Source organism: Didymella exigua, assembly GCF_010094145.1.
Source record: "Didymella exigua CBS 183.55 unplaced genomic scaffold M421scaffold_9, whole genome shotgun sequence".
NCBI classification, from domain to species: domain Eukaryota; kingdom Fungi; phylum Ascomycota; class Dothideomycetes; order Pleosporales; family Didymellaceae; genus Didymella; species Didymella exigua.
This window is the reverse complement of record NW_022984783.1, coordinates 333,525-357,378: the sequence shown is the minus strand read 5'-3', so window position 1 is coordinate 357,378 and position 23,854 is coordinate 333,525. Positions and strand designations below refer to the sequence as shown.

Sequence of the window (23,854 nt, the reverse complement as noted above, 5' to 3'; positions counted from 1 at the left end):
AGGATCAAATCGATCGTTGCCCGTGGCAACCGACGGACGCGCTCAGCTGCAGGCTTAGGGCTGATACACCCACATTTCGAGTACTTTGACATGTCCGCGACTGACAGCAGGACTTTGGTAATAATGGCGCCCCGAGGAAGAGCTGAGTATATCGGCGAGAATGCTGTACGCAGCTACTCTTCGTCACCAGATCCCCTTGCTCTGTCGACCCACGAAAACACGATAACATCGACACGAAAGCCACAACACACACCACGGGCGCGATCACGAACGAGCTCGCCAATCAAGCAAACCTGCCGGCCGAGTGTGCAAGAATTCGAAATATCTTCACCAGCCAAGTCTATGGTCATGAATACACCAAGAACGGGCGGCGCCAGCCCATGGCGCATCAAAGTCACGGTCCAAGCTGAGCCTGAGAGTGACGGCGAAAACACCATGTCGCCCATGGTTAAGAAAGTTACACGCACCAAGACTACATCGATACCATTGAAAGATCACGATGCGCCCGCACCTATGAAACGAGGACGAGGACGGCCCAAGAAGACAGATGCTGCTGGCAGCACACCAGCGAAGACCAAGCTAAAGGGTACACCATTGAGAAGAGTAGCAAGTTCAAAGTCACGAGATAGAAGTGTTGGCGCGGCAGGATCAAGTGCGGTAGACATCGATACAGATGCACCACCAAAGAGAAAACGGGGCCGTCCAAGGAGGGTTGTTCAGCCAGCAACGGATGACGAAGAGACCCTGGTTGTTGATGTGCCGGAAGAAGAAGGTGCGAGCGGAGTTGACAACACACCATTACCTACCGAACAAGCGCGAACAATAGCTCTCAATCTCGACACACCGCAAGATACGGAAAGATCGAAGCCTCAACCTCGGAGAGGCACACCGCACGCCACAAACCCGCTCACGATCGAGATTTCCTCAGACGAGGATTCAGATAAAGCCAGCAATATCCTCACACCAAGTTCTGGAGATGGAGGTGACGCTCACGCAGAGAGGTCCCATGTGCACATCTCAACACAAGCTGCATCCGTACCTGCAGAAGATGTTGGTTACGCGGAACCATTCGAAAATGGTGACGATAATGACGAGACTGGATCAGACGACTTTGCATTCGACGAGGGGACCACTAGGATGCCGGACGACTCCACAATCATCGACAGCGAGGGCTTCAGCATCATTTCGGTCGATTCACTGCCCTCGAGATCCAGTCCACCGAAAGCAGCCGAGACCGGCAGCGCTCCAGTGCCGAGCATTGCATCAGTTCTGGATCGGGATCAGCCAAACACCGCCACGACACAACAACCGAGTCGTGAGCCGGGTGCAACTTCCAAGTCATCTCCAGGACGCTCACGCCTCGTTCCTACCTCAAAGCCAGCTCACTCCTCACCTGGCCTTGCGCAACCGCGATACATCACACCAGCTGTTGACAACGAGAACCCATCAGTCCCACCCTGTCTCCAACCTACTCGCGCAGCTCCCACCAAGATCGAAACACCTAAGATGGGGCGAGCCCTGACGGCAGGAGTTGCGCTGCAAGGACTCATGGACCCGTCTCGCATCACTCCAGAGTCGTCTGAGGAGCCCGCCGCCGATCGACGTGGGTCTCTTGATGACTTGTTTAGGGGGTTCAGCGAGAAGTCACGCAAGCAACTTCAAGACGGATTGCGATTGGGTGAACAGCTTGCGCAAGCCCAGGACGCTGAGCCATCGTCTTCGAGGTTGAGCACAGGACGCACAGAGACTGTGCCAAAAGAGCGACCCATCAGGACACAACGGAAATGGAGGACACGTCTCCTGACCCCTGAAGAGGAACAAAATCGTGAACCTGCGGAACCTGTTGCCGAAGAGCCAGAGGTTCAGCATCCCACGTTACCTGCTGCGGAGCAAGTCAATTTATTGCCCAGTCCAACGAGGAGCGAGGACGAAGGCGAGATGAGCTTCCAAGTCGACAGCATCGTAGCAAGCGTAATGGAAGAAGAAGCAGAGGAATTTCAGACCACAACAAACAGGCAGAAAGGCTCTAGTTCTGCGCGTGAAGAGGCACGCGCGGTTAACGTCGAACACGAAGAGGACTACTCTGACTTATGGCAAGAGGAGGGTAGTCACGCTTCTGATTCGCCCGACCTTGCATCGACCGAAAGATCGTCATCAAGAGAGCCAGATCTGTTCATTGAGAATGCTGCCAGCAGGCCTAGCCGCGGCAGATTTCAGCGTCGAAATGTGCGTCAGCCTAGACGAAAAGAAGAAGCTGAAGCTTCGGAGTCAGCTTCCGCTAGTATTGACAAGGGCAAAACAAGAGCTGTTGAGGAAGATACTGCACAAGCAGAGTCTGATGAGCCGGACGACAGCACGGCGAGCGAGGGCAGTGATGACACTGGCATGTTCTTCCAATCGAGTATGCCTGCAGTCTATGATAAGAAGCGACGTGACCGACGACGGGCAAAGACCGACAAGCTAGATTTATCATTGCTGTTGAACGAGGGCAAGAGCCTACAGCCAGAACCATCTCCAGAGAAGCAGGCCCCTTCCGCTCAGCCTAACCCGTTCCTGGACACTCCGCCTCGCTTTGCCGCGTTCCCTAGCTCACCGAAGAAGAGCAGTCCTCTTCGTCGCGAGCTTCACAGTACCGATATTAGTACACCTAGTCGCTTGCAAGATGGGTCGACGCTACCCTCTGCTCAGAGCTCGCCGTTCCATTCACGCATCGACAGAGACACTTTGCTCTCTCCTGCATCCGATCAACGTCAGCTCCTTGCCGAGATAGAAGGCGTAGACTTGACCACCAACAGTGTTCGTCTATTGCGCGATGAGGCTGATGAATATCTCGAGGCTTACAGCCTTCAAGAGCGATCGTTGAATGAGATCGAAGAGGTCACCGAGTACAGCAGGACGCTGCAGGGAGACTCAATCATCATGCCATCAAGCCCGCCTCTGGCAAGACAGAAATTTGTGCAGCATGTGGTATCTTCACCATACACGCCGAGTTCCGCAGCCAAACAGCCTCACTCCGGTATTCCCTCAGAAACCACACCAACTCCGTTTACTCGTACAGCAGCATCCCAAGAAGAGTCCATAATCGAGTCCTCCTTTGTGAGCACTAGCTCGGCCGGCCGCTCTGACGGCCTCCGTGCCGCAGCCCAACTCCAGCGCGAGTCTTCCGCCAGCGCAGGCCCTTCACCGACACGCGCTCATCCTGTGCTCTCCAAATTCGCTCCTCTCCCGCGCATCGAGCCTTGGACAAAAACACACTACAAGACGCTCGACAAATTACACGCCGCACACCTCAAACACCCCTCACTCTTCTGCTCCCTAACCATCCCGCCCACAACACTGTCTCGCGCCAACGCGGCGCTTCTCGCTTCCTTCGCCGCGACAACGGAGAAGAACTACGTCGGCGCGCAGGTCTCGGCTTGGGGCTACACGTTCACCATGACGCCCGAGCTGATCACGCTCTGCGAGGTGTTCATGCATCTGCTCACTCTGAGCTCGGTCGCGGACTACGAGGCGCTGAGTGAAGAGCGGATCGAGATGGGTGACGTTGGACCCGGTAGGCATGGGGACAATATTGGCAGGGAGGAAGTCATGAGGAGGTTGTGTACGGTTGTGCTTGGTGAGTTCGTTCGGGCGGACGAGAAGAAGGGCTTCAACGTTAAGAAGACAGGAGTGCTGAGAATTGTTGGTGCGAGTGGTGAGGTGCTCTGAGCGCGTCGAAGGCATTTGCTGCTTGCAAATATGATTCGTGATTGTCGGATACATGTTTTGGCGTTTGGGTCTGGATGTTCGATACCTCATGCTTGGCAATTCAGTCGTTCCACATGTTCATCTACAGAAGGCACGGCTCTGGCAAACTACTTCGTGCCACCGGTACAGTCCCATTGATTAGCTTCGTCGTCGGCTGATGTGCTCATTCCACACAAAAATCAAAGTCTGCGCTTGTGAATAATACCACACCGCCCCACACATCACGCCACCAATCCCTTCTTCCCCGTCCTCCGTACCACAACAGATCTGGGAAAAAGCAATGGGCCTAACCGCGATTCGAACGCGGGGGCTCCTGCAGATCTCGAGTGCGAACCCAAAGCAGGCTATCCTCGTTAGACCTTGCATTCGCGCGTGAGAGCGGGAGATGAACTTACAATCATACCACTAGCTGGATGTTGACTAGAAAGTGTGTTCCAGGCGGGGAAAGGGGACTTACACCATTGGACCATCTTGTGATTGGTTGGATGGTGGAAGGAGGGCTTGGTATATATCCGAGCGATATGGGAGAGGTTGGAATGGACTCTGCCCAGTTGCGTGTTGTGGTGTCGTGGCGCGGATAGTGTGTATCAGCGAGAGAGGAGGGCGCGGTGTGGGATGCAAGGGATACGGACGGGTGAGGTTGAGTGGGTAGGAAAGGAGCGAAGCTTCATTTGTGGGCGTGGAGAAGTATGAGGAAGAGTAGAGCGTGGGATAAGTTCAAGAGTTCCATATGATACAGCCACGATGACCGTTGAGATATAGCGCGTCATGGAAAGCGACCTCCTTGGTAGGCAATGGCATCCTTTTGGCTCGCTCACAGCTTTGACTCCCGTGGTCGTCGAGGCGTGCTGACTCTGCTCAACGCGTTCCAGAGCTCCAGGGCTTCTCGTAATCTACTTTCGTCGTCCTCGATGACCACACGCCCATCTTCTTTGAGCGTCCTGATCTGCGTGTGGTGTTCGGTACCCCAAGAAACCGACTCACCATACAAGAACTGAGCCAAAGGCTTCTGGAATGCCTCGGTGATGATCTTCTTCTCAACCCTCGTCAACGCATCACCGTTTCCCCAGAACCAAATGGGGAGATCCGAAGTATGCGTCGGCCCAAACTTCCTAGGTATCTTCCTGTCCACACACTTTGCACGCCACTCGATGCGATACCGGTGTAGAAGACTTCCAGCGCCATGCTTTACCAACGCATCAGCCATTCCACGCTCGAGCGCATGGATCTGCACATCCGCGTAGATATGCCCAAATGCCTCACCCCAGCTCTTAAACTTCTTCGCCAACTTTTGATCGGGGAAGTAGTGCTTCATCAGTACCTCGACAGCTGCTCGCGGGTAATCGGCTTCCAGACGGTGAAACAAGGGGTCGGATCCGGGCTGCGGTGGCTTCCAGGTTCCGTACAGAAAATGCTCTTCTGAGCACTCGCCCATCATGATCTTGATGTTTCTTTGCTTCAGTCGCTGTGCAAATGTTGCATCGGAGAGCTCCTGGATGAGGTTGTGGCGCACGAAGGAGCCGTCTGTGACGGCGCGGAATTGGTGGAGTTTGAGCTTGGTGCTGGCTTCGATGAGAGCTTTGGCGGGGAGGGCGCGCAGCTTTGCGAGTTTTTCTGACGGAAGCGCAGATGGCGGAATTTTCAGAGCTGTCAGTACCTCCTCGAACTGGGTTTGCGATTCTTCAAGGCTCTTGGGTTGCACGCCTGGTCCGTTCGATAGCATGAGTACGCGCTTCACTATTGCTTTCTTGTCGGGCACACCGAGATCGTACGCCAGTTGATGAAACACAGAGTGTGCACCAGCTGAGTACCCTGAGATGGTGATGTTGGAAGGGTTGCCAGCGAAGTAGCTGATATTTTCCCATGTCCACTGCAGAGCAAGACGCTGGTCCCAGAATCCTAGGTTGACACTGAAGTCAGGACATTCTTGGAGCAGCTCAGGTGAAGAGAGGAAGCCAAAGATGTTGAGTCGATAAGCGGGTGCTACCACTATGCATCGTGTTGGCGAGTCGCTAAGGAAGGCCCGCATGTCCATGTCATTGGGATTGCCAAGCTGGAGGAAGCCGCCATGGATGTAGAACAACACCGGCCATCCTGGAGATGGTCAGCCATTTGTAGTATATGAATAGCTCTGGAAACAAACCTCCTTCAGGCGGCTCTCCGGTTGGAACCCAGATGTTACTTTGTAGACAGTCTTCTTCCCACAGATGATCATCAAGTCCCTGCCTTGTGACCTGTGGACACAGACCGCAACTCCCCGTAAAGCGGCCAGGATTTGATTTGGTGCCATAGCGATAACATGTTGGCAACGATCTCGGCTTCTGGAAACGGAATGGTCCTACTGGAGGAAGGCCGAACGGGACACCACCAAAGAAGTGACACAATGGATCCGACTTCTCGTCAAGATATGTGAGACCTTCGACGACGCCACGGAACTGCAAGTCCCGCAAGTACGGTCGAGAAAGCTTTGACATGATTGTACAAGGTGGTTGTGTCAAGAAAGAAAAGCAGCTTCGTCCCGAGGTCCGGCATCGCAGGCCGACTAGTCTCTGAAAGGTAAAGCTGCATTGCCCATCATCTCCGTAAAGCATGTCATCAGCACCCACGACTTGGTGTAGTAAAGTTGGTATTCGGGTATCTTGTCGAGGCGACGTTTGAAGCGCCTGATCTCCCTGTCCTGTGCGCCAATCCCAAATAATGTTTCAGCAACCCTATGCGAAATGAAACAAATGCACGCCGTCTAGTGCGTCTTGACATTCTGTGCTCTTGCCAGCCACAGCGCAACACTCTCCTTCGCGACTTCGCTACCCCATACACCACCAGCTCCTCCACGTCTCCATTCCTCCCCAGACACATCTTCGCCGCCCCCTCTTGTAGCCTCGCCAAGCAGGACTTCCAGATCCCGCTTCTGCGACGAGAGCCAGCGCTTGAAGAACGCTACAGGGTCCTTCGCCATGCTGGTAAAGAATGCGTGCTTGGCCTTCGACTGGCCGATAGCACCCATGAGCAAGACGAGCTGCTCGTCCAGCTTCTGAATCTCCTGAAGCGTTTGGATACTGTCTGGTCGGCGCAAAATGTCTTGGAAGAGAGGCTGCATTGGGTCCTCGAGTGCGACTTGCACGTCGTACACGGTCGGTTCTGAGGGCTTCTGACTGCCGTCTGCAGGCGCAAGGTATTCCTTATCCACGCGAATCGTGTACTGCAATTGGATAGGTGGGAGGGTCGTAAGGTGCGGCTTGATAAGCTGTGGAAGATTGGGGAAGTAGAATGAGTCCTGGCCGTTGAACAGAGCCTTAAGCTTCGCGTCGCAGGCAAACTTGCGCTCATCGTCGTCCTGCTGTAGATGCTGTGACCGCGCGTATGCCCAGATACCCATGAGCACGCCTGCTCGGTCCTCCTCGTCCGTATCCAGCAGCTCAGACAGAGGCTTGCTGAGTTTGAAGACCTCAGGGTTCTGGAATCGCTGCAGGCCAATCGAAATGTTGATGTTCTCGTCGCCCTTGCGCTCGAACTCGAGCTCGCTGAAGTTGCTCTCCTTCGCTGTGGGGTTCTCTGGTCGCTTCCACTCGATCTGTGTCAAGTTGTCAGGTTGGAGGTTCTTGTTTCGGTCGAAGTCGATCGTAATTGCACTGAAGTACTGGGAGAACATCTTCGGTTTCGGAGCTGGCTTCGGCTCTGCGCCGTCCTCGTCCATGGCTGTAACGTTATGTCAGCTCTCATTCTCCAGGGATCAAGCATACGAGTCATGCGCAAGCAAATTCATCCCTCCGAGAGTCTTGCGCAAGACTCCAGAGAATGCGCTCAAGGAAGTGTGTGCGCCAAAATGCACGTACCGTCAGCCTCCTTGCCCTCCTCGTCTTCGTTCTCGTCCTCGAGCCCCTCGTCGCCCTCGTCATCCAGAAGTTTACCCTGGATCTTGACGCGGTAGGTGGCATTGGTGTCGCTCTCGAAGTCAAAGGCCTCCGTATCAATGCCATTGCCCTGCCACGGCTGGTTCTCGGCTGTGTTGGAGATCCAAATGCGCATAGTACCATAGCGCGAAGCCCTTGAGTGGTGCTTCGAGTCCATGACATCGAGCTTCTTGCGCATCATGGTCGCGTCGAGCGTGCGCTCGATTTCGCGCAACTCGCGGTAACGCACTACGCCGTCGCCAATGCAGACGTCTTCGACACCCTCAGGAATGTTCTTATCTGTAGGGTTCTTCGCGATCCGGCGCATCTTTTCGCGTCGTTCGGCCTCGGCACGTTGCTGGGCTTGCATATTTACGGCGTTGTACTGCTGCACAGCTTGGTGTTGAGGATGTGCAATCGGGGCTGGTTTGCGAAACATGGCGTCTAAGTCAGCCCTACTGATCATAACTGGCTTTAGGAAGGTGCGCGCGAGCTGGGTTTCGTGGTGGTGGAATTCACAAAGTGGAGTTACGTACCGGGCCCTCGCCGAGCAGGAGTTCCGATTGTGCCTGTGCCTGCATTTTGCGGGTAATTGTAATTCCGATAATTCGCCTGCTGCATTTTGGGCGAGCAACAACTTTGTAGGACGACAGCGAGGATGGGGTCGCGACTTCCTCGATGGATGCGAGATGAAGGAAGGAGCGTCTAGGAAACGCGTCAAGGTAGCTGTGCACAGGGCTGATAATGATTGGCACGCCGCCCCCCTAAACGCTGAAGGCGGGGCACCGCCACTGGCTGGGAACGCCGCATCTGCACTCAACAGTGTCTCAGCATCTTCAATCATCATGCAAACTCGTTTTGTTGTTCAATGGAAGTTGACGGATGCTGTACAAGGCTTCATGATGCCTCTTCGAGCTGTTCACTGTCTCTGTTCGTACTCCTTGGCGACTGACGATCAGCGACGCGCATAGATATCATCACGCATCAAGCTAGGTAGGTATAGCTGTCCGAATCTCCATCTCTATCTCGGCGTCATCATCCATCCTCCATCTCCTTGTGCAAGCCTGATCTATCATTCATACTTCTCGAGCCTCAGATCAGTCACGTTACAAGATGCCGTACACACCTCCCCTGAGCAAGATTACGCGCGTCCGTCTACCTGACAAGCAGCCTTCTGAGTTATGGGACATCTCGATCAAGGAGGGCAGGATTGCCTCGGTGACTCAACATAACGGATCGACTGGATTCAACCAGGACGGAATATTGGACGGATCTAACAGAATGGTAGCCCCATCCCTCTGTCATGCCCATATTCATCTGGATAAGTGCTTCCTGCTGCAAGACCCAAAGTACGAAGATTTACAGATTGAGAGCGGCGACTTCCAAGAAGCCATGGTACTTACCAGCACCGCGAAAGCAAAGTTCGAAGAGGAGGACCTGATGAGACGTGGTAGCCAATTGATCCAGGAGAGCATACAGCACGGTGTCACTGCTATGCGAGCTTTCGTGGAAGTGGATGGCGTCGTTGGACTTAAGTGCTTACATGCGGGGCTAAAACTGCGAGAGAAGTACAAAGAAGCCTGCAACATTCAGATCTGCGCGTTTGCTCAGCTTCCGCTGTTCTCTGGAGATAATGGCGGCGCAGAAGTCAGGAAACTTATGAAGGCTGCAGCATCCAATGAGAACGTGGAAGCACTTGGCTCGACACCGTACGTCGAAGACGATGAGAGCAAATCAAAGGAAAATGCCAGCTGGATATCTGCTCTAGCACTGGAGCACAGGAAACATCTGGACCTGCATCTGGACTACTTCCTCGAGGAAGATAAGCAGCCTCTCGTCTGGGATGTATTGAAGATACTTAAGGAGCAAAATTGGACGCAGGCGAAAGGTAGACAGGCCACTCTTGGACATTGCACACGCTTGACAAGGTTTCGGCACGACGAATGGGACCAACTAAAGCAGGAGGTAGGCGAGCTCAATGTCTCCTTCGTTGGGCTGCCTACCTCTGACCTGTTCATGATGAGGACCCCAGATAACTTGCGCGGAACACTGCCAGTCATACGGCTGATCAAAGAATATGGCCTAAATGTTGCGATTGCGATTAATAACGTTGGCAATGCCTTCACGCCTCAAGGAAGTTGCGATCCCCTGAGCGTTGCACAGCTTGGTGTGGGTCTTTATCAGGCACCTACCAAGGAGGACGTACAGCTGCTCTATGTAGGTCGGAATATTCCCTTTGTTCCTTTCATTCGAAATCGCGCTAATGCGGATACGCAGGAGGCGGTCTCATCTCGTGCAAAGAGTGCTATTGGCCACGAAGCTTCTACACTTAGTCTCAAGCATGGAGAGCCTGCAGATCTTGTATTGTTTGACAGCATGGACAGCGGGTGGCGCTGCAGGAAAAGCATTGCTGAAGTCGTGTACGACGCTGGCACCGTTCGACAGACGGTATACCGAGGCCAGGCCACCACACCGTGCAGCTGAGAGTACAGCACACAAGCAGAAATCGCTTGCGATTACATTGTAGTAAAGGAAGGAAGTCTCGGTATACTACCCCGACGTCATGGTTAGTGAGCGCGGCTGCCGTTTACAGTCCTTAGGTCAACAATCAACACGTGTCACAAGGTCTCACCATCCGGACATGTACAAACACATGCGGACAGCCTTACCGCCATCTGCCAATTAGATATCAAATCTGTTGCACAAACGCCCGTGTACACCGCTCACGTTGTCTTCACTTCACCGCAGCCGTGCCTGTCGCCAAGACCTTGAAGACCGCAAACTATCACATTTCCTCTCAGCCACGTCTCGATTGACATCGCACTATCCCAGGATCGCCAAAATGTCTGATAAGCTGCCCGAGCTTCAGTAAGCCGGCCTAGGACCCGCAAAACTAACCTTGTTGACTTTTATGCAGGCTGCCATCCGACACGCAGGATGATACAGGTCAGCGCGAGGAGCTGAAAACTGCGAGCATCAGATTTCTTGTCAACGTAAAGGTATTCTCCAAAACAAAGAGGAGACTCGTATTTCATCCGTTCTGACTCGGCCCTTTCCAGGCCCGGTTCGGGGAGCACTCATTCCAGGTGTTCGACGTCCATAAGACATTGGACCTCTTCAGGCAGAGGGCACTGAGCAAGCACAAGACGCACAAGATCATACTAGATACTCTTGAGGGACATAACGATCTCAGGCAGGAACTGATGGACATACTCATGCATCCAGCAGCTAGGTGGGGACCAGGTGACTTCGATCTACCGACTCAGCATTCTACGCAAGTCCAGCTGGAGACCGCTCCTCAATATCTCCAGCCTGCGCACGAACTCCGGATGCGTCTACCGTCCTTTTCGAGTTGGTTTACGCTCCCTCACAATGATCAGTCGGCCAGTCTCATGATGTTCAATGACCAAAACGGCTTCGGCGGCCAACAGTCCTTGGCATCGTCTCCATCTCCACCGATCCCTCCGCCCTTTAAACTACCCGACCTACCCACTCGCCTATGGACAGATATCGATACAGATTCCGCGTACACAAATCTTCATGTTGACGAGTTCTTGGCATCTCCCGTCCCATCGTTCCGTAATCCATGGGGTAATTCGAATCGCGCCGACAACTGGATGAGTGATGACATTGGCTTTCCACCAAACAACACAAACATTGGTGGGAACTTCGATATACAAGGGCCATCGACTTTACCGTTCCATGATCAACTTCAGGCACCTTTGCCCCATCCTCATCATGCTGAGTCATACACGATGCCGACATCGCCTCAGCAGGAGACTTCACACTCTCTGTATACTTCTCACCCCACACGTGATACAATTCCATCACCTATCGAGCAAGACACATTTTATACAGTGAAGCTGGAAGAGCATACTGCGGATCTCCATGCACCTCCAACCCCCACCTCTTGGTTGCCGCCCAACGCATTGCGAACAGAGGACGTAGCAGAGATAGCAGAGGTATATCCAGCTACTACCGTCGATCGTAGCCAGTCCCTGGGAGGCCCCTACATACACATTCTCTGTGGTAAGGGTTTCTCGACCCTGACTGGTGCGAAGAAACACCATTGGGGCAAGAAAGTCAACGATCTTGCGACAACGACAGGATGCTGGGCAAAGCACAAGAAGCCTGGTGTCGCCTGGGACGACCACCCTAGCTGTAAGGATGGGCGGTCCACGTCTGTTGTGATTAAGCCTCTCCCTTCTACAATGAAGCAGAGCCGGACCAAGGCCTCCATCTCGCAGTCCGCATCTTCTCTAGCAAATGATGCACCGCAGGTCCAACCGCTATCGGAATTTCCCACACTTGAGGGCCTGCCACACACCGTCGCAAGAACCGTACAAGCAGAGAACGCATCAACTTCCTATGCACAAGAGCCAAAGATGGTCGACCAGACGCATCGACTTGCGTCCCGTAGTAGCTTCGACAGCCTGTTGACAGCTATCAATGTGGTCTCCCAGATCGATGCGCCAAAGCCAAAAGGCCGGGCTAACTCCATCGCTCTGCACTTGGACGTTCAAGTAGCCGCAGCAGAACAGCGTCACTCTTTCATACCATACGAACCACCGACAAGCTTATTCAATCAAACGCATTACGGTGCGATTGCACCCGCTGCATTTAACACGACCGGCAGTACTGACGAGGGTGAGTTCTCGCCCCATACAAGTGGTTCACATGTGAACTACATTGGCGAAGAACAACCATTGGTGCTTCCGTCCGATATCGAAGAACCCTACACTGCCGGAGCCCTTTTGCGGCCTTTCCAACCACTCCTGGCGTCATCGTCCGGTCCAGCCAGGAAGAAGCGCAAGGTCTAGGCAGTATCTGAGAGCTGCCTCAGTATGTGAGACGTGCTTGAAAGGGCTAACAGAATTCACGGGGCTGGAGTGCCTCGCACGATGGCTGATGGTATATATGTGTATGTTCGTGCCATGGGCGGCTAACGTTACGAGGCCGGGTTTACGGCGATGCTTGTGATGGAAGCACTTGCGTTCATGGAGGCGAGAAGGCCTTCGGTGTTCTTCCAGGGGATGGCATGCACGATAATTTCGATTCTAATGAGTGTTCGGTAACAAGATTGCGTTGTGTAAATATGATATGACAGGCCTGCGATGCGGCTTGAATGCCTGTTGTAGTATACCATCCCGTGATCGCGTTGGCGTGTCAGCAAATAGCGTGGCACGGTCAAGCTTCCCCGCCTCGCAGCTTGGAAGCAGCGGACAAGGATGGCAAGGACGCCCCAGCCGCTCTCCGCATCATATTTCAACCTCCCCATGTCACTCCGGTTTTTCCGCGAGTCGGCCAACCGACCGAGAGGCGTTTTACCTACAGGCGTACGATGGAATGCCCTTTACCGGTGGTGAATATTCCGTAAGAAGAAGCGATGACGCTATATTTCTGAGCAGGTCTGAACCCTGAAGCTTGCAAGCAGGAGAGCTTACCCCAGAGCTCACCCTTTCGACGTGTAACGCCGTGACCGGGAATGCAGGTCGCAGCACCATGAGCAACACTTGTGCAACGAGCGCAAAGAAGGCATGAAAGCCCAATCGACCTTTTGAAGGCTTCAAAGCGGCTCTCTATGCTTTCGGCGCCGACTCCGTTTGCTCGTGTTCCTGAGAGATCGGCATGGCAAGCCCATGTGCGGGGAAAAGCGCGATTCTCCACGCGGTTACGACCCGCCTCTATCAAGGTCATGTTACGTCGCCAACGGGCTTGCGCTAGCGAGAGCAACGGGTGGGCGAAGGAAAGTGGTTAGGCGTTGGTTACCAGGTCCGTGGAGTCGTACGAACGCACTACTTATGATCCCCAGCTTCTCCCCAGCTTTCAGCGCTCAACCTCTCCGCAAAGCTTGTCAATTATCTCAACTTGAGCACCAAGGCGCAGGTCCAAGATGAAGATCGCTTTCCTCTCAGCATTTTTCGCGGCAACTGCTATTGCGGCGCCGTCCAACTTCCCGACTAACACCACCTCGGGTCCTGATGAGAATGGCAAGTACGAGATCTCTGCCGAAGGTATCCGCGGGCTGTTCATTCCCTACGGAGCCTCCATCTCAAACCTTTTCATTAAGGGCAAAGATGGCGTAGAGCGCGACATCGTCCTTGGTTTCGACAACGCTTCGTACTACTCGATCGACCCCGTTCACCCTCACTTTGGAGGTGTTCCCGGACGCTACGCAAACCGCATCAAGAACAGCACGTTCAATATCGATGGGGTTGATTACCACATCACACCCAACGAGAACGGTGGTGCCAACACACTGCACGGCGGTGTCGACGGATGGGGTAAGCTCATATTTCCATACATTAATTACATGTTCTGACTATTGTAGATTGGCGCAACTTCACGGTTGTGGCGCACACCAAGTCTTCGATCACTTTCTCAATCGTTGACCCTGATGGCAAGGAGGGCTTCCCTGGTGAAGTCATCAGCTACATCACGTACACCATGTCCCCCAACACCTGGAACATTAAGATTGTCGCCCTTGCAACTACCAAGAAGACACCCATCATGTTAACTTCGCACACTTACTGGAACTTGGACGGCTTCCAGAATCCCGACACACCGACTGCTCTGAACCACACCCTGTACCTGCCTTACTCCGGCCAGCGTGTTGGTGTTGACAATATCCTTATTCCCGATGGTACCATCCTTCCTAACGAGAAGTACTCCGTCAACGACTTCTGGTCTGCGCCCAAGCAAGTCGGTGCCAACCTGACTGCGCCCGAGCTTCTCGGAAACTGCGGTTACAACTGCACCGGTTATGACAACTGCTACGCAGTCAACCGTGACCAGAACGGACCTTTCGACTGGCGCATGTCCGGTCCCGTTGCATCACTGTCCAGCGCGTGGTCCGGCATCAAGGTCGACATCTTCACCGACCAGGAGGCTTTCCAGGTCTACAGCTGCGGTGGCCAGAACGGTTAGTTTACCCTCATGGCGGAGAGAGTACAGAGTGCTAATTCGCGAACAGGTTCCCTTCCCATCAAGTCTACTCAGGGCCTTGACAGCCGTCGCCGCACCGTTGAGAAGTACGGCTGCGTCGTCATGGAGGTCCAGGATTATATTGATGCTATCAACCAGCCTGAGTGGCAGCGCGAGAAGAGGCAGATCTTCGGTCCCAACGACCCTGCTTACACACTAGAGGCTGACTACGTCTTCTCGACTGAGGGTTAAACTAACCGTGATAAAGACACAGCAGTCTGGTGAAAGCGGCAGCTTGAGCGACACTGTCTACGTGCATGTTTCACTGAGCCCGAGCTTTGTGGTCTGCTATCAATTTAATATCTAATGACAATTCACAACATCACCTGACAGTCTCACACACCTACGTTCACCTTATGGAATTATCTCCACCCAGCTGATAGGATTACAGAACCTTGCAACTTCAGGATCGAGCACTTCACCTACCGCACCCATCATACTGCGACTTCCTCATGGCTGGCATTCTGATCCGCGTGCGTTGTGTCAAATTCAAAAGTCATAGCTCGCCTTCACTTCACTATGAGAGCGCCACATGGCGAAAGCAGTGACCACACAAGCAAACGATCAAGGTCAAAATTCGATCTGGGCTCTCCAGTACAAACAGCGGAACTCAACACACTGACATCCACGTTGTCCTTGAATTTCTCGCCCTCCGATTCCGCACAGTCTCTATCAGCGACTGGCCCCCTCGTAACTCGTAGAGGCCTTCGATAAGTTCAGTATGCGCTCACCATCCATGCCGAACTTGTTTGGGAGCGCATCGCCAGATCAACCGCCCGCTGATCTACACAACAAGCCGCAAGCTAAGACGCCGCACCGCAGCAAGACAGATGCCATGAACAGCGTATTTCGGACCTTCCGCGCATCTAAGGCTCTGAACCAGGTTCTAGGCATCAGAGATCCTGAGCCGTTTGTAATCCCACCATCCATGCCAAGCGACTTACCAGAAAGCTTCGAGTCTGGTATGTCCGATTACGAACAAATTTATGCCACTGACGTGTTTGCTTCGAGACGAAGTGAGAGCTTCGCAACTTATGTGCCATCTCAGCAGAGCAAGACGGCACTGACAGAGATCCTGGAGGAGAAGGAAAGCCCTGTGCGCGCAAACCTAACACAGGATAGTACGACCAGCGCCAGCAGCAAGCTGAAGATCAACGTTCCTGAGTGGACATCTGAGAAGCGGGCCGTAGCGGTCGCTCAGCAATACACCTTCGTTGACAGCGATAGCGACAAAGCCAGCGATGCTGCGAGTCAGCACACATTTTATGCATCTGGTGAGGACTACGGCTCATGGCAATACGGATCAAGCACCACGCTCGCAGTGAGTGATGACTCGCGACCAGGCAGTGCTTCAAGTGGACCCTCGCTACCGCCAGTATCATTCCCTCCGCGTACGAGCTCGCTCCTTCCGTTTCCCAATCTCAGTAGCAGCGACGTTACTATTTCACCTTTGCGTCACTCGACAAGCAAGAAGCTGCTGTCAGGACTGCGCCCCACTTGCTCTCGACACATCGCGCCAGAAACGAGTAAACATGCCGACAGAGAATCTTCCGGTTACCTTTCAAAAAATCCATCAATCTTGGAGAGATATGGATCGTTACCAGTTCTCTTTCCCTCTCCAGGTATCGCGCCCGCAATAAATAAGTCTAATCATAATGAGATCGCTCGCCGTTACGCTAGACGGTATGTGGAAGCCAACGGTGCTCTCGACGACAGTAGTGTGCAATCCAGTCAGTACACAAGCTCGTCTCCTCCGCCTCATATCACCATCCAAGCACCATCACCAGTAAAGTCGACAAAGTCAAAGAAGCGTGCGCACTCCTCAACGACCCAGGAAGGATTCGGTCCGCCTATGGCGCAGCGCTCCCGCCACGACAAAACCACAGGCTTGCCTGTACTTCCGCTCGATGCAGAAGCAGAATGGAAGGCTGAATTCGCAGGAAACACTCACGCGCTTCTGACCATTCTCCTGATCTGGTCACACACCATTTGGGCCTTGTACCACCGACTTCACGATCCGAAACTCTTCTCCATACATTCAGCCTTCGCATACCCCATCACACCACCAGTGAGGAAGCAACTGCTCTCCGTGAGCTTTTATGATACCAGCACTGAGCCACACAAGGAGGTACGGTTCCTTGGTCCTGGCGATGCTGCTGAGATGTCATACCACGAAGTCGACGTGTTCGAAGACCCTAGTCGTAAGGAAGCACACTCATCACCGCCTCAGTCTAGCTCTCCGGTAGGCATCATCAAACAGACCTTCGGACTGACTGGCAAAGCAGCACCTAAGCATGTCCGTTACGTGAGCATGTCGCAGCGCGCAAAGACCGGCGAAGGGCGATGGTGCTACGTTCTCATCAAAGGCAACACATCTCCAGATAGAAGCACGCCACCCCATCTTATGCTTGCCTGGCATATCAGCGCCGTCACCTCCACGAGCGACTGCCTTCACACCATCTACCTCGATGATGCCAAGCCTCCGACTCTGACTTCGACTCCGACGCAAAACAAGGTCAAGCGCTTCTCATCTCTCCAGAACCTTGGTCAAGCACTGCGTCATTCTGCAAAGTTCAACTTCCACCACAGTCTTCGAGCAGCAAGCAGTACTTCTGAGCTCCCATCGGTTGATCCGTATTCGATCGCTGAACAGCAAGAGGGCGAGACATTTCATCGTACGGTCATGAAATTGGAGAAGGCTGGAGGCATTCCGTTGATTGAGGGATTTAGAGTTGACGTTGTGGCCTTTAGAGATTGGATGGAGGCCTGTGGAAAGGGGAAGGGAAAGGTGATCATGTGGAGGGAAAATGATGCATCCGAGGCGTCATTTGTGCAGAGGTTAGACGCCAAGGAGGATTAATGTTGCATTGTATGGTGCTGAACATGGAGAAGTTTGGGGGCATTTGGGAGGATCACGTGTGTCGCGTGGTTGTCGCAGCTTGACAGGAGTGCACGGATACGCGTAGCACAAGAGATTGGAAAGCAACTTTGCGGAAGGACCGAGAAGGACAATCTGCATGTTGATGCGACATGTATGTCTCAGGACGCGCGTTGGAGATGACCTTGAGAAGCGATACAACTCCTCCAGGTACCCCACCAGGAATGAGACGTGGTTCTATTGTGGAGCAGTCGGTTGCACGCACTCGACGACTCGAACGGACAACTTAGCCAGACACATGAGGGATGTACATCAGAAGTAGACCTGGAAAAACTTTGATGGGAGGTAGGCACAGGAATCGCAGGTGCAAGAAAACCGTGCAGAAATCGTTGCTCGTCTTGAATGATACTCTTTACGCGGACTAGATGAGGATCTCAGTCACCAATCTTTCCCTCAAATTTGGACGTCTTAAGCATCTCGGTGCACCCATTCACAATTAAATAGTCGACGGAACAAGCACTGCGAGTCAACGACAATCCTAGACTATCGGTAAACTCGAGAGGAGGCACAGTCCTACGTGGCCCAAGCTGGCCTTTTCCAGTCATTTCTCCACGTGCCTCCTCAACTTATATCTTCCCCGCCACGACGTTCCCGGGGTCTAGTACCCATTGACAGTGCACCGAAAGGCCTCAGCTCCCCCCCCCCCCCCAAGGCCCTCGATACAACAGAAAGCGGAGATGCCAGGATTGGGCTCATATCCCAGAATCCAAAACGTCGGGCTGGACAATCAGAACTGCTGTGAGCGTGGCCCGAAGGCTGAACGGCCTTTGTTCGACTGAAGGCTGACTTTCGTAGATTGACAGTCCACTATCTGAAGAGAAGCACTTACTTGGGCCGAGATGATAGGCAATGCCTTCACATCTGCGGGTCTGGTAGAGACCACCGAGGAACGATACGATTCTCGATTTGGCTTTTTGAGAAAGGCTTGGGTTGAGACTGGCATTGACCGCATCCCACACCGTGCTTCCAGAGCTACGGAACATACAGACTTGTACGCAAAGCGGCTGCCCCAATTATCCAGCCACACAGGTATTCCGCTTCCAGGCGCGATCTCAAGTCTCTACGCAAGGAGCGACAGGCGATATTACAAGGACTCTACGCGACTTAATGGCATGGCCAATTGGCTCTAATCTAAGAAGTCGAATTGACTTTGTGGTGTCGGACTGGTACCCACGTTCGCAAAGCTGGTGGAGGCATACGTGCAGTCTGTATTGGCAGGGCTTAGTCAGAGTACTCTGCAAACATCGCACCACACAACCGGACAGATACGATTGCGAAGCTGTATTTCATTTTTCCAATTCACCTCAGTCTAGTTACACGTCTCCCGTCCTTCCATCTCTCAACCTGGCATGCTCAGTGCAGTGCTCGATCCACGCAATGCCTTTCGCACGCTAGTTATACCTGCATTATACATAATGAAAGACGAGCAACGCTCGAAGCGAGAGGGAAGAGGGCCTCAAAACGCCATTCGCCTCTGCATGCAAAGATGCAACGATGCTTTGCTCCAGATCCGGGGCAATTTCAATATTTCCCTCATGCGACCACACTAGGCCCCGGAGGCCCGCCCTCATTGCCAGTACCAGGCACCGGCAGCGCTACAGGTAACGGCAGCGCTCTTGTGGGCATCTTGATCGGCGCATCTGGACTCGACTTGATACGATCGGGCAGATTCTCGCCCTTGATGACCTTCATAATCTCAGCTTTGTCCAGAGTCTCGTACTGGACGAGGGCCTCAGCAAGGCGGTCGAGCTCGGGACGCTTCTCTTCAAGGAGTTTCCTCGCGCTGACTCGCGCCTCGTCGATCAAGCGACGGACTTCGTTGTCGATGAGGCGCTTTGTCTCGGGTGAGACCATCTCGTAGTTGGACTTGAAGTCGACATTGCCGAGCACGTCCGAGAAACCACAGGCTGTTACCATGCTGTATGCTAGCTGTGTGGCTTGCTGGATATCGCCGGATGCACCGTCAGCTACGTTGTCAGCACCGAAAATGATTTCTTCGGCCATCTTGCCACCCATGCAGACTTGTAGTTGGCGGATGTATTGCGATCGAGTGTGGTGGTGTTCTTCCTGGGGAAGGAAAAATGTGATACCCGCAGCGTGACCTCGGGGAAGAATAGTGGCCTTGTGCACATCACTGTAACCCTTTGTGAAGAGACCGACAAGAGCGTGACCTCCCTCGTGGTAGGCAGTGTGGATCTTGTCCTGGAGAGGGACGGCGCGAGTCTTCTTCTCAGAACCCATTGTAATCTTGTCCTTAGCCCACTCGAGGTCGTTCAGCGAGACGAACTTGGACTGGAGCTTAGAAGCACGGATAGCAGCGGAGTTGGCGAGGTTTTCAAGTTCAGCACCAGAGAAACCAGGTGTACCGCGAGCAATCGTCGAAAGGTCGATTTCAGGGGACAGGCGGATCTTCTTGGTGTGGTACTTCAGAATAGCGAGACGGCCGCCGACGTCGGGAAGCTCGACCTGTACGTGGCGATCGAATCGTCCAGGACGCAGCAGAGCCGAGTCAAGCAATTCTGGGTGGTTCGTAGCGGCGATGAAGATGACACCAGTGGATTGGTCGAATCCATCGAGATCGTTCAGCAGCTGGTTGAGGGTCTGACGGTGGTAATTGGCATCGCGCGACTTACGCTTGCCGCCGATAGCGTCAAGCTCATCGATGAATACAATGGCAGGGGCCTTAGCTCGAGCAGTGGTGAAGAGTTCGCGAACGCGCTTGGCACCAACACCGACATAGACCTCGTCGAACTCAGATCCAGACATGTAAAAGAAAGGGACACCAGCCTCACCGGCAACAGCACGAGCGAGCAGTGTCTTACCAGTACCAGGGGGGCCAATGAGCAGGACACCCTTTGGCAGTCTGCCACCAAGCTTGTTGTAACGCTCAGGGTGCTTCAGGAAGTCGACAACGTCGAGAAGCTCCTCCTTGGCCTCGTCACATCCATGTACGTCGCTGAAGCGTGTGTTTTGGTGCTCGGGACGGACCTCAGCGCTGGTGCCACCGCCGACCTTCTTGAGGACGCCGCTGGTCTCAACGAAGAGGGTGATCAAGATCAAGGAGACGTAGGCTGCTAGCGCGAAGCCAGCAAGCCATCTGACCCACTTGAAAATGACGTTCCACATGGATTCTTCGACAACGACGTAGACGGGGTCGCTCTTGGCGCCCACGCCGCCGCGTGCCTTTCCAATCTGACCTGCGCCCATGTTGGCGCCCACAGCCTGGCTGACGGCCTGGATCTGCTGTGGCGTCAGGCCATTGTTGCCTCCTTGTGCATTACCAATAGCAGCAGATTGGCCCGTCTTCTCGAGCGCTTGACGGTAGAGGCGGTCCGAGACGGCATTTGTGGCGAATTGGCCGGTGTTGTAGCGATCGATGACGATTTGCGGCATGTTGGCGCGCATGACAGCCGAGTAGAACGAAGCCTGAGAAGTAGCACTGTTGGGGTTGTTGTTGGCGGCTTCCTCCAGACGAGCAAGCTGGTCCCGAGAAGGGCCACCGAAGAGCGAGCGCTGCTGCGCCAGACCGAGACCGACCATGCCAAACCGGGGCTGCTGGCGAAGCTGCGTGAGGGGGCCGTTGCGCGACAAAGACGAATAATGTCTTGTGATCTGCGACTTCAGGGATGCATTGCGGGCGAGGGGACTGGAAACGAGAGGCAGGGCGGTGTGCATCTGCCTGGCGCTGTTGGCAGCAGGCGTACGCCCGAATGCCTGCCACGACAGCCTCAGAGCAGCAGACATGGTGGGACGCAGTCCTGTGGCAGCGGCGACGAGGTTCTGTAGATAAGTTAGCGGCGTTCAATGACGCGATGTCGGCGGCCGCGGCAAGTCGACGTACGTGAACCGCTGCGGGTGCAGTGGAAGCCATGTTGAATAGTAAAGGGCGGCAAAGGCCGCGGTCGTGTACTTGAAAGACCAGACTACGGGGAACAAGAGCGTGAGGATCGAAGGCGCATCGGTCTGGGGAGACGGCGCGACAGTGTCGCTAGCGGATGGTGGTGAATCGAAGAGCGCCGAATAAGTGCTCCGCCGATCGACCCTGAATCATGTGGCGTAGCTCCACGTGACATGTCAACTGAGCCTCACCCACCGGAACGGAAGGTGGGCCCTGCGACTTTGATGGCAGCTAGGAGGTCATTAAGGTATTTTCAAATCCCACTCTTACGTGCACAGTAAGAGGAGCTTCATGAAGATGCATGTCTTCTACACTGCACGCAAGCATGTCTGAGTGAACTCCACTTGCACTGGCTGGGGCACTTGAGCTCGAGAGACAGCAGACATAGCTAGTTCTCAACTATTCACTAAGATGGACTGTGCCTGACCGACCTTGTTGTTACATGCTGAGATATTAGGTGCAGTGCACGCTAGTTGGAGCTCACGAGCACCCCGGCCTAGCGGGGTCATGGAGCATTGGAACATGGGGTACTCCAATAGCATCCCATGCCTTTCAGTTCATTCAGCACTCGGATTGACAACCTAGTCACCTGGTTTCAAAAATGGCATCACCCAGATGGAAGGAGCTGTACAAATATGCAGCATGTGACGTGAGTTGCATCGTGAGCCTGTCGACATTCAGGCTTCACGCTGAGCGAATCTAGGTTGCAGATGGCTTGCTCAAGCTCAACGTGCCGGGCGCAGGCTTCCTAGCTAACATACGTACGACTCATCTTGTGAGTACTGCAACGATCTACTAACACGCGACAGAGCCAATGCCACATGCTGCGAGCACACCAGGGCCAGCGCCAAAGAAGGTCCTCGCGCCTGCATCGACATTCTTAATGGCACCCAGAGCCACCAAGTCTTTCCCCAACCCTACCACGCTACCTGCAGATGCTCCAGCTTCGAATCTGCCAGACTCGAGGCCGTATGCAGACTACACTGAGGATGGCACTATAGTTGTGATCAGCCAACCACCAGGCCAATCTTGCGCAGTCGTGGGCGGCATCATGGCAGCACGCATGAAGCACCTCGGTGCACATGCACTAGTTGTTGACGGCAGGGTGCGCGACTTGGTCGCTCTGAACGAGACGCAGCTGCCCATCTGGTCAAAGGGGACCTCGATTATCGGCGCCGGAGCGGAGACGAAGTTCCACGCTCACAGCGTGCCTGTGCACATTGGCGAGACGACCGTCGAGGCTGGCGACATCGTCATGATCGATCCGTTTGAGAACGGTGTGGTTGCAGTACCGCAGGACAAGGTCGATGAGCTGCTTGAGCTCCTACCCAAACTCGTGGGCGCCGACGAGAAGGTGATCGTGGACGTGGAGGCAGGCGTGAGCGTGCAGGAGGCGTTCAAGAAACATCGCGGCTAGCTGCACCAAAGAATCGAACCTGCTTCATGAATTCACACAAATTTTGAAAAGCAAAAATTCATTCCAGAGTGCGTCCAGCATCTCAGCCTCGAGGATCCAATGAGTTGCGGCTCGTTGGGGATGACAGGATTTAGCGCGCCAAGCACGGCCGTTCGACGGAATTCGCATCCAAGCTGCAACGACGACACCCTCACCCGCTGTCTACATCACCACCCGACCCGCTTGAGACTCAATTGTCGCCCCACCGTCACAATGGGTATCACCGACTTCTTCTCCGCCGCCTGGGACACATTCGCCCTGCCTTCGGCCGATGCCGAAGCTCCTCCCCAGGGTGGCACATCGACTCAGACACCCGCCTCGGGCACCGACGAGGAGTCGAGCGAGGAGGCCGAGGTCAACAAGCAGGACGCCAAGTCGGACGAGTCCGACGAGCAGGGACACAGGCCCAGCGACGGCGGCGATGACGAGGATGAGGCCGAGGAGGAGGAAGAGGAGGAGGAGGAGCTCGTAGACCCAAAGGAGACTCTTGAGGAGGGTGAGTTTCCGAAAATGCGGCAATGGACGGTTCCAATTTTGTTACACAGTCAGGACGCTTTGACGCATCTGATGAGCAATCGAAACTGGAATCTGCCCTTTAGCCACTGAAGGGCGAATCGCAGCTAACACCCTCCAGAGTGCCGCAACTCCAAGGAGTGCCACGGCCCCAAGCACCACTACGACGAGTGCGTCGAGCGCGTCACCGGCCAGATCGACAACGACGGCAAGGCCAGCGAGGACTGCGTCGAGGAGTGTATGTCACCACCGCCTACGCTGTTGGGAACCGAGACACTAACGTGTGACAGTCTTCCACCTCGTGCACTGCGCGACCGCATGCGCTGCCCCCAAGCTCTTCGCTCAGCTCAAGTAAACTCGCCAATACCTCGCCCACCTCAACCGCTACCGTGCCGAATACATGACTCGATAGTCGGAAGATGGCCATT

General features: G+C 54.2%; 11 protein-coding genes across 11 annotated transcripts; 7 read left to right on the top strand and 4 right to left on the bottom strand.

The window, feature by feature from the left end:
- Positions 1-123: 123 nt before the first annotated feature.
- Positions 124-3,708, top strand: M421DRAFT_99982 (uncharacterized protein; the record flags this gene model as incomplete). The annotated part of the gene is made up of 1 exon (XM_033598824.1): positions 124-3,708. One exon carries the CDS (start codon positions 124-126, stop codon positions 3,706-3,708), a length of 3,585 nt encoding a protein of 1,194 aa, XP_033450261.1.
- Positions 3,709-4,561: 853 nt separating this feature from the next.
- Positions 4,562-6,221, bottom strand: M421DRAFT_59282 (paraben-hydrolyzing esterase precursor; the record flags this gene model as incomplete). The annotated part of the gene is made up of 2 exons (XM_033595671.1): positions 4,562-5,841; positions 5,891-6,221. The coding sequence occupies 2 exons, from the start codon at positions 6,219-6,221 to the stop codon at positions 4,562-4,564; spliced, it is 1,611 nt and encodes a 536-aa protein (XP_033450260.1).
- Positions 6,222-6,355: 134 nt separating this feature from the next.
- On the bottom strand, positions 6,356-8,205 carry M421DRAFT_419042 (uncharacterized protein). Its single transcript, XM_033591986.1, has 2 exons — positions 7,581-8,205; positions 6,356-7,443 (listed from the first exon to the last, which is right to left on the bottom strand). The coding sequence occupies exons 1-2, from the start codon at positions 8,074-8,076 to the stop codon at positions 6,488-6,490; spliced, it is 1,452 nt and encodes a 483-aa protein (XP_033450259.1). The 5' UTR covers positions 8,077-8,205; the 3' UTR covers positions 6,356-6,487.
- Positions 8,206-8,506: 301 nt separating this feature from the next.
- On the top strand, positions 8,507-10,611 carry M421DRAFT_419040 (Metallo-dependent hydrolase). The gene is made up of 3 exons (XM_033591985.1): positions 8,507-9,854; positions 9,915-10,505; positions 10,555-10,611. The coding sequence occupies exons 1-2, from the start codon at positions 8,751-8,753 to the stop codon at positions 10,119-10,121; spliced, it is 1,311 nt and encodes a 436-aa protein (XP_033450258.1). The 5' UTR covers positions 8,507-8,750; the 3' UTR covers positions 10,122-10,505; positions 10,555-10,611.
- On the top strand, positions 10,226-12,521 carry M421DRAFT_383074 (uncharacterized protein). The gene is made up of 3 exons (XM_033589877.1): positions 10,226-10,505; positions 10,555-10,636; positions 10,697-12,521. The coding sequence occupies exons 1-3, from the start codon at positions 10,480-10,482 to the stop codon at positions 12,455-12,457; spliced, it is 1,869 nt and encodes a 622-aa protein (XP_033450257.1). The 5' UTR covers positions 10,226-10,479; the 3' UTR covers positions 12,458-12,521.
- Positions 12,522-12,879, bottom strand: M421DRAFT_383060 (uncharacterized protein). The gene has a single exon (XM_033589876.1). The coding sequence runs from the start codon at positions 12,781-12,783 to the stop codon at positions 12,586-12,588; it is 198 nt and encodes a 65-aa protein (XP_033450256.1). The 5' UTR covers positions 12,784-12,879; the 3' UTR covers positions 12,522-12,585.
- Positions 12,880-13,530: 651 nt separating this feature from the next.
- Positions 13,531-14,813, top strand: M421DRAFT_59550 (galactose mutarotase-like protein; the record flags this gene model as incomplete). Its single annotated transcript, XM_033595692.1, has 3 exons — positions 13,531-13,921; positions 13,969-14,559; positions 14,611-14,813. 3 exons carry the CDS (start codon positions 13,531-13,533, stop codon positions 14,811-14,813), a joined length of 1,185 nt encoding a protein of 394 aa, XP_033450255.1.
- A 544-nt stretch (positions 14,814-15,357) lies between these two features.
- On the top strand, positions 15,358-17,481 carry M421DRAFT_3771 (uncharacterized protein; the record flags this gene model as incomplete). Its single annotated transcript, XM_033589819.1, has 1 exon — positions 15,358-17,481. One exon carries the CDS (start codon positions 15,358-15,360, stop codon positions 17,479-17,481), a length of 2,124 nt encoding a protein of 707 aa, XP_033450254.1.
- A 1,239-nt stretch (positions 17,482-18,720) lies between these two features.
- On the bottom strand, positions 18,721-21,561 carry M421DRAFT_419034 (ATP-dependent metallopeptidase Hfl). The gene is made up of 2 exons (XM_033591984.1): positions 21,401-21,561; positions 18,721-21,339 (listed from the first exon to the last, which is right to left on the bottom strand). The coding sequence occupies exons 1-2, from the start codon at positions 21,428-21,430 to the stop codon at positions 19,093-19,095; spliced, it is 2,277 nt and encodes a 758-aa protein (XP_033450253.1). The 5' UTR covers positions 21,431-21,561; the 3' UTR covers positions 18,721-19,092.
- A 463-nt stretch (positions 21,562-22,024) lies between these two features.
- M421DRAFT_419032 (DlpA domain-containing protein) lies at positions 22,025-22,921 on the top strand. The gene is made up of 2 exons (XM_033591983.1): positions 22,025-22,218; positions 22,267-22,921. Exon 2 carries the CDS (start codon positions 22,272-22,274, stop codon positions 22,872-22,874), a length of 603 nt encoding a protein of 200 aa, XP_033450252.1. The 5' UTR covers positions 22,025-22,218; positions 22,267-22,271; the 3' UTR covers positions 22,875-22,921.
- Positions 22,922-23,126: 205 nt separating this feature from the next.
- Positions 23,127-23,781, top strand: M421DRAFT_3768 (Non-heme 11 kDa protein of cytochrome bc1 complex; the record flags this gene model as incomplete). Its single annotated transcript, XM_033589814.1, has 3 exons — positions 23,127-23,409; positions 23,548-23,664; positions 23,717-23,781. 3 exons carry the CDS (start codon positions 23,127-23,129, stop codon positions 23,779-23,781), a joined length of 465 nt encoding a protein of 154 aa, XP_033450251.1.
- Between the last annotated feature and the right edge of the window lie 73 nt (positions 23,782-23,854).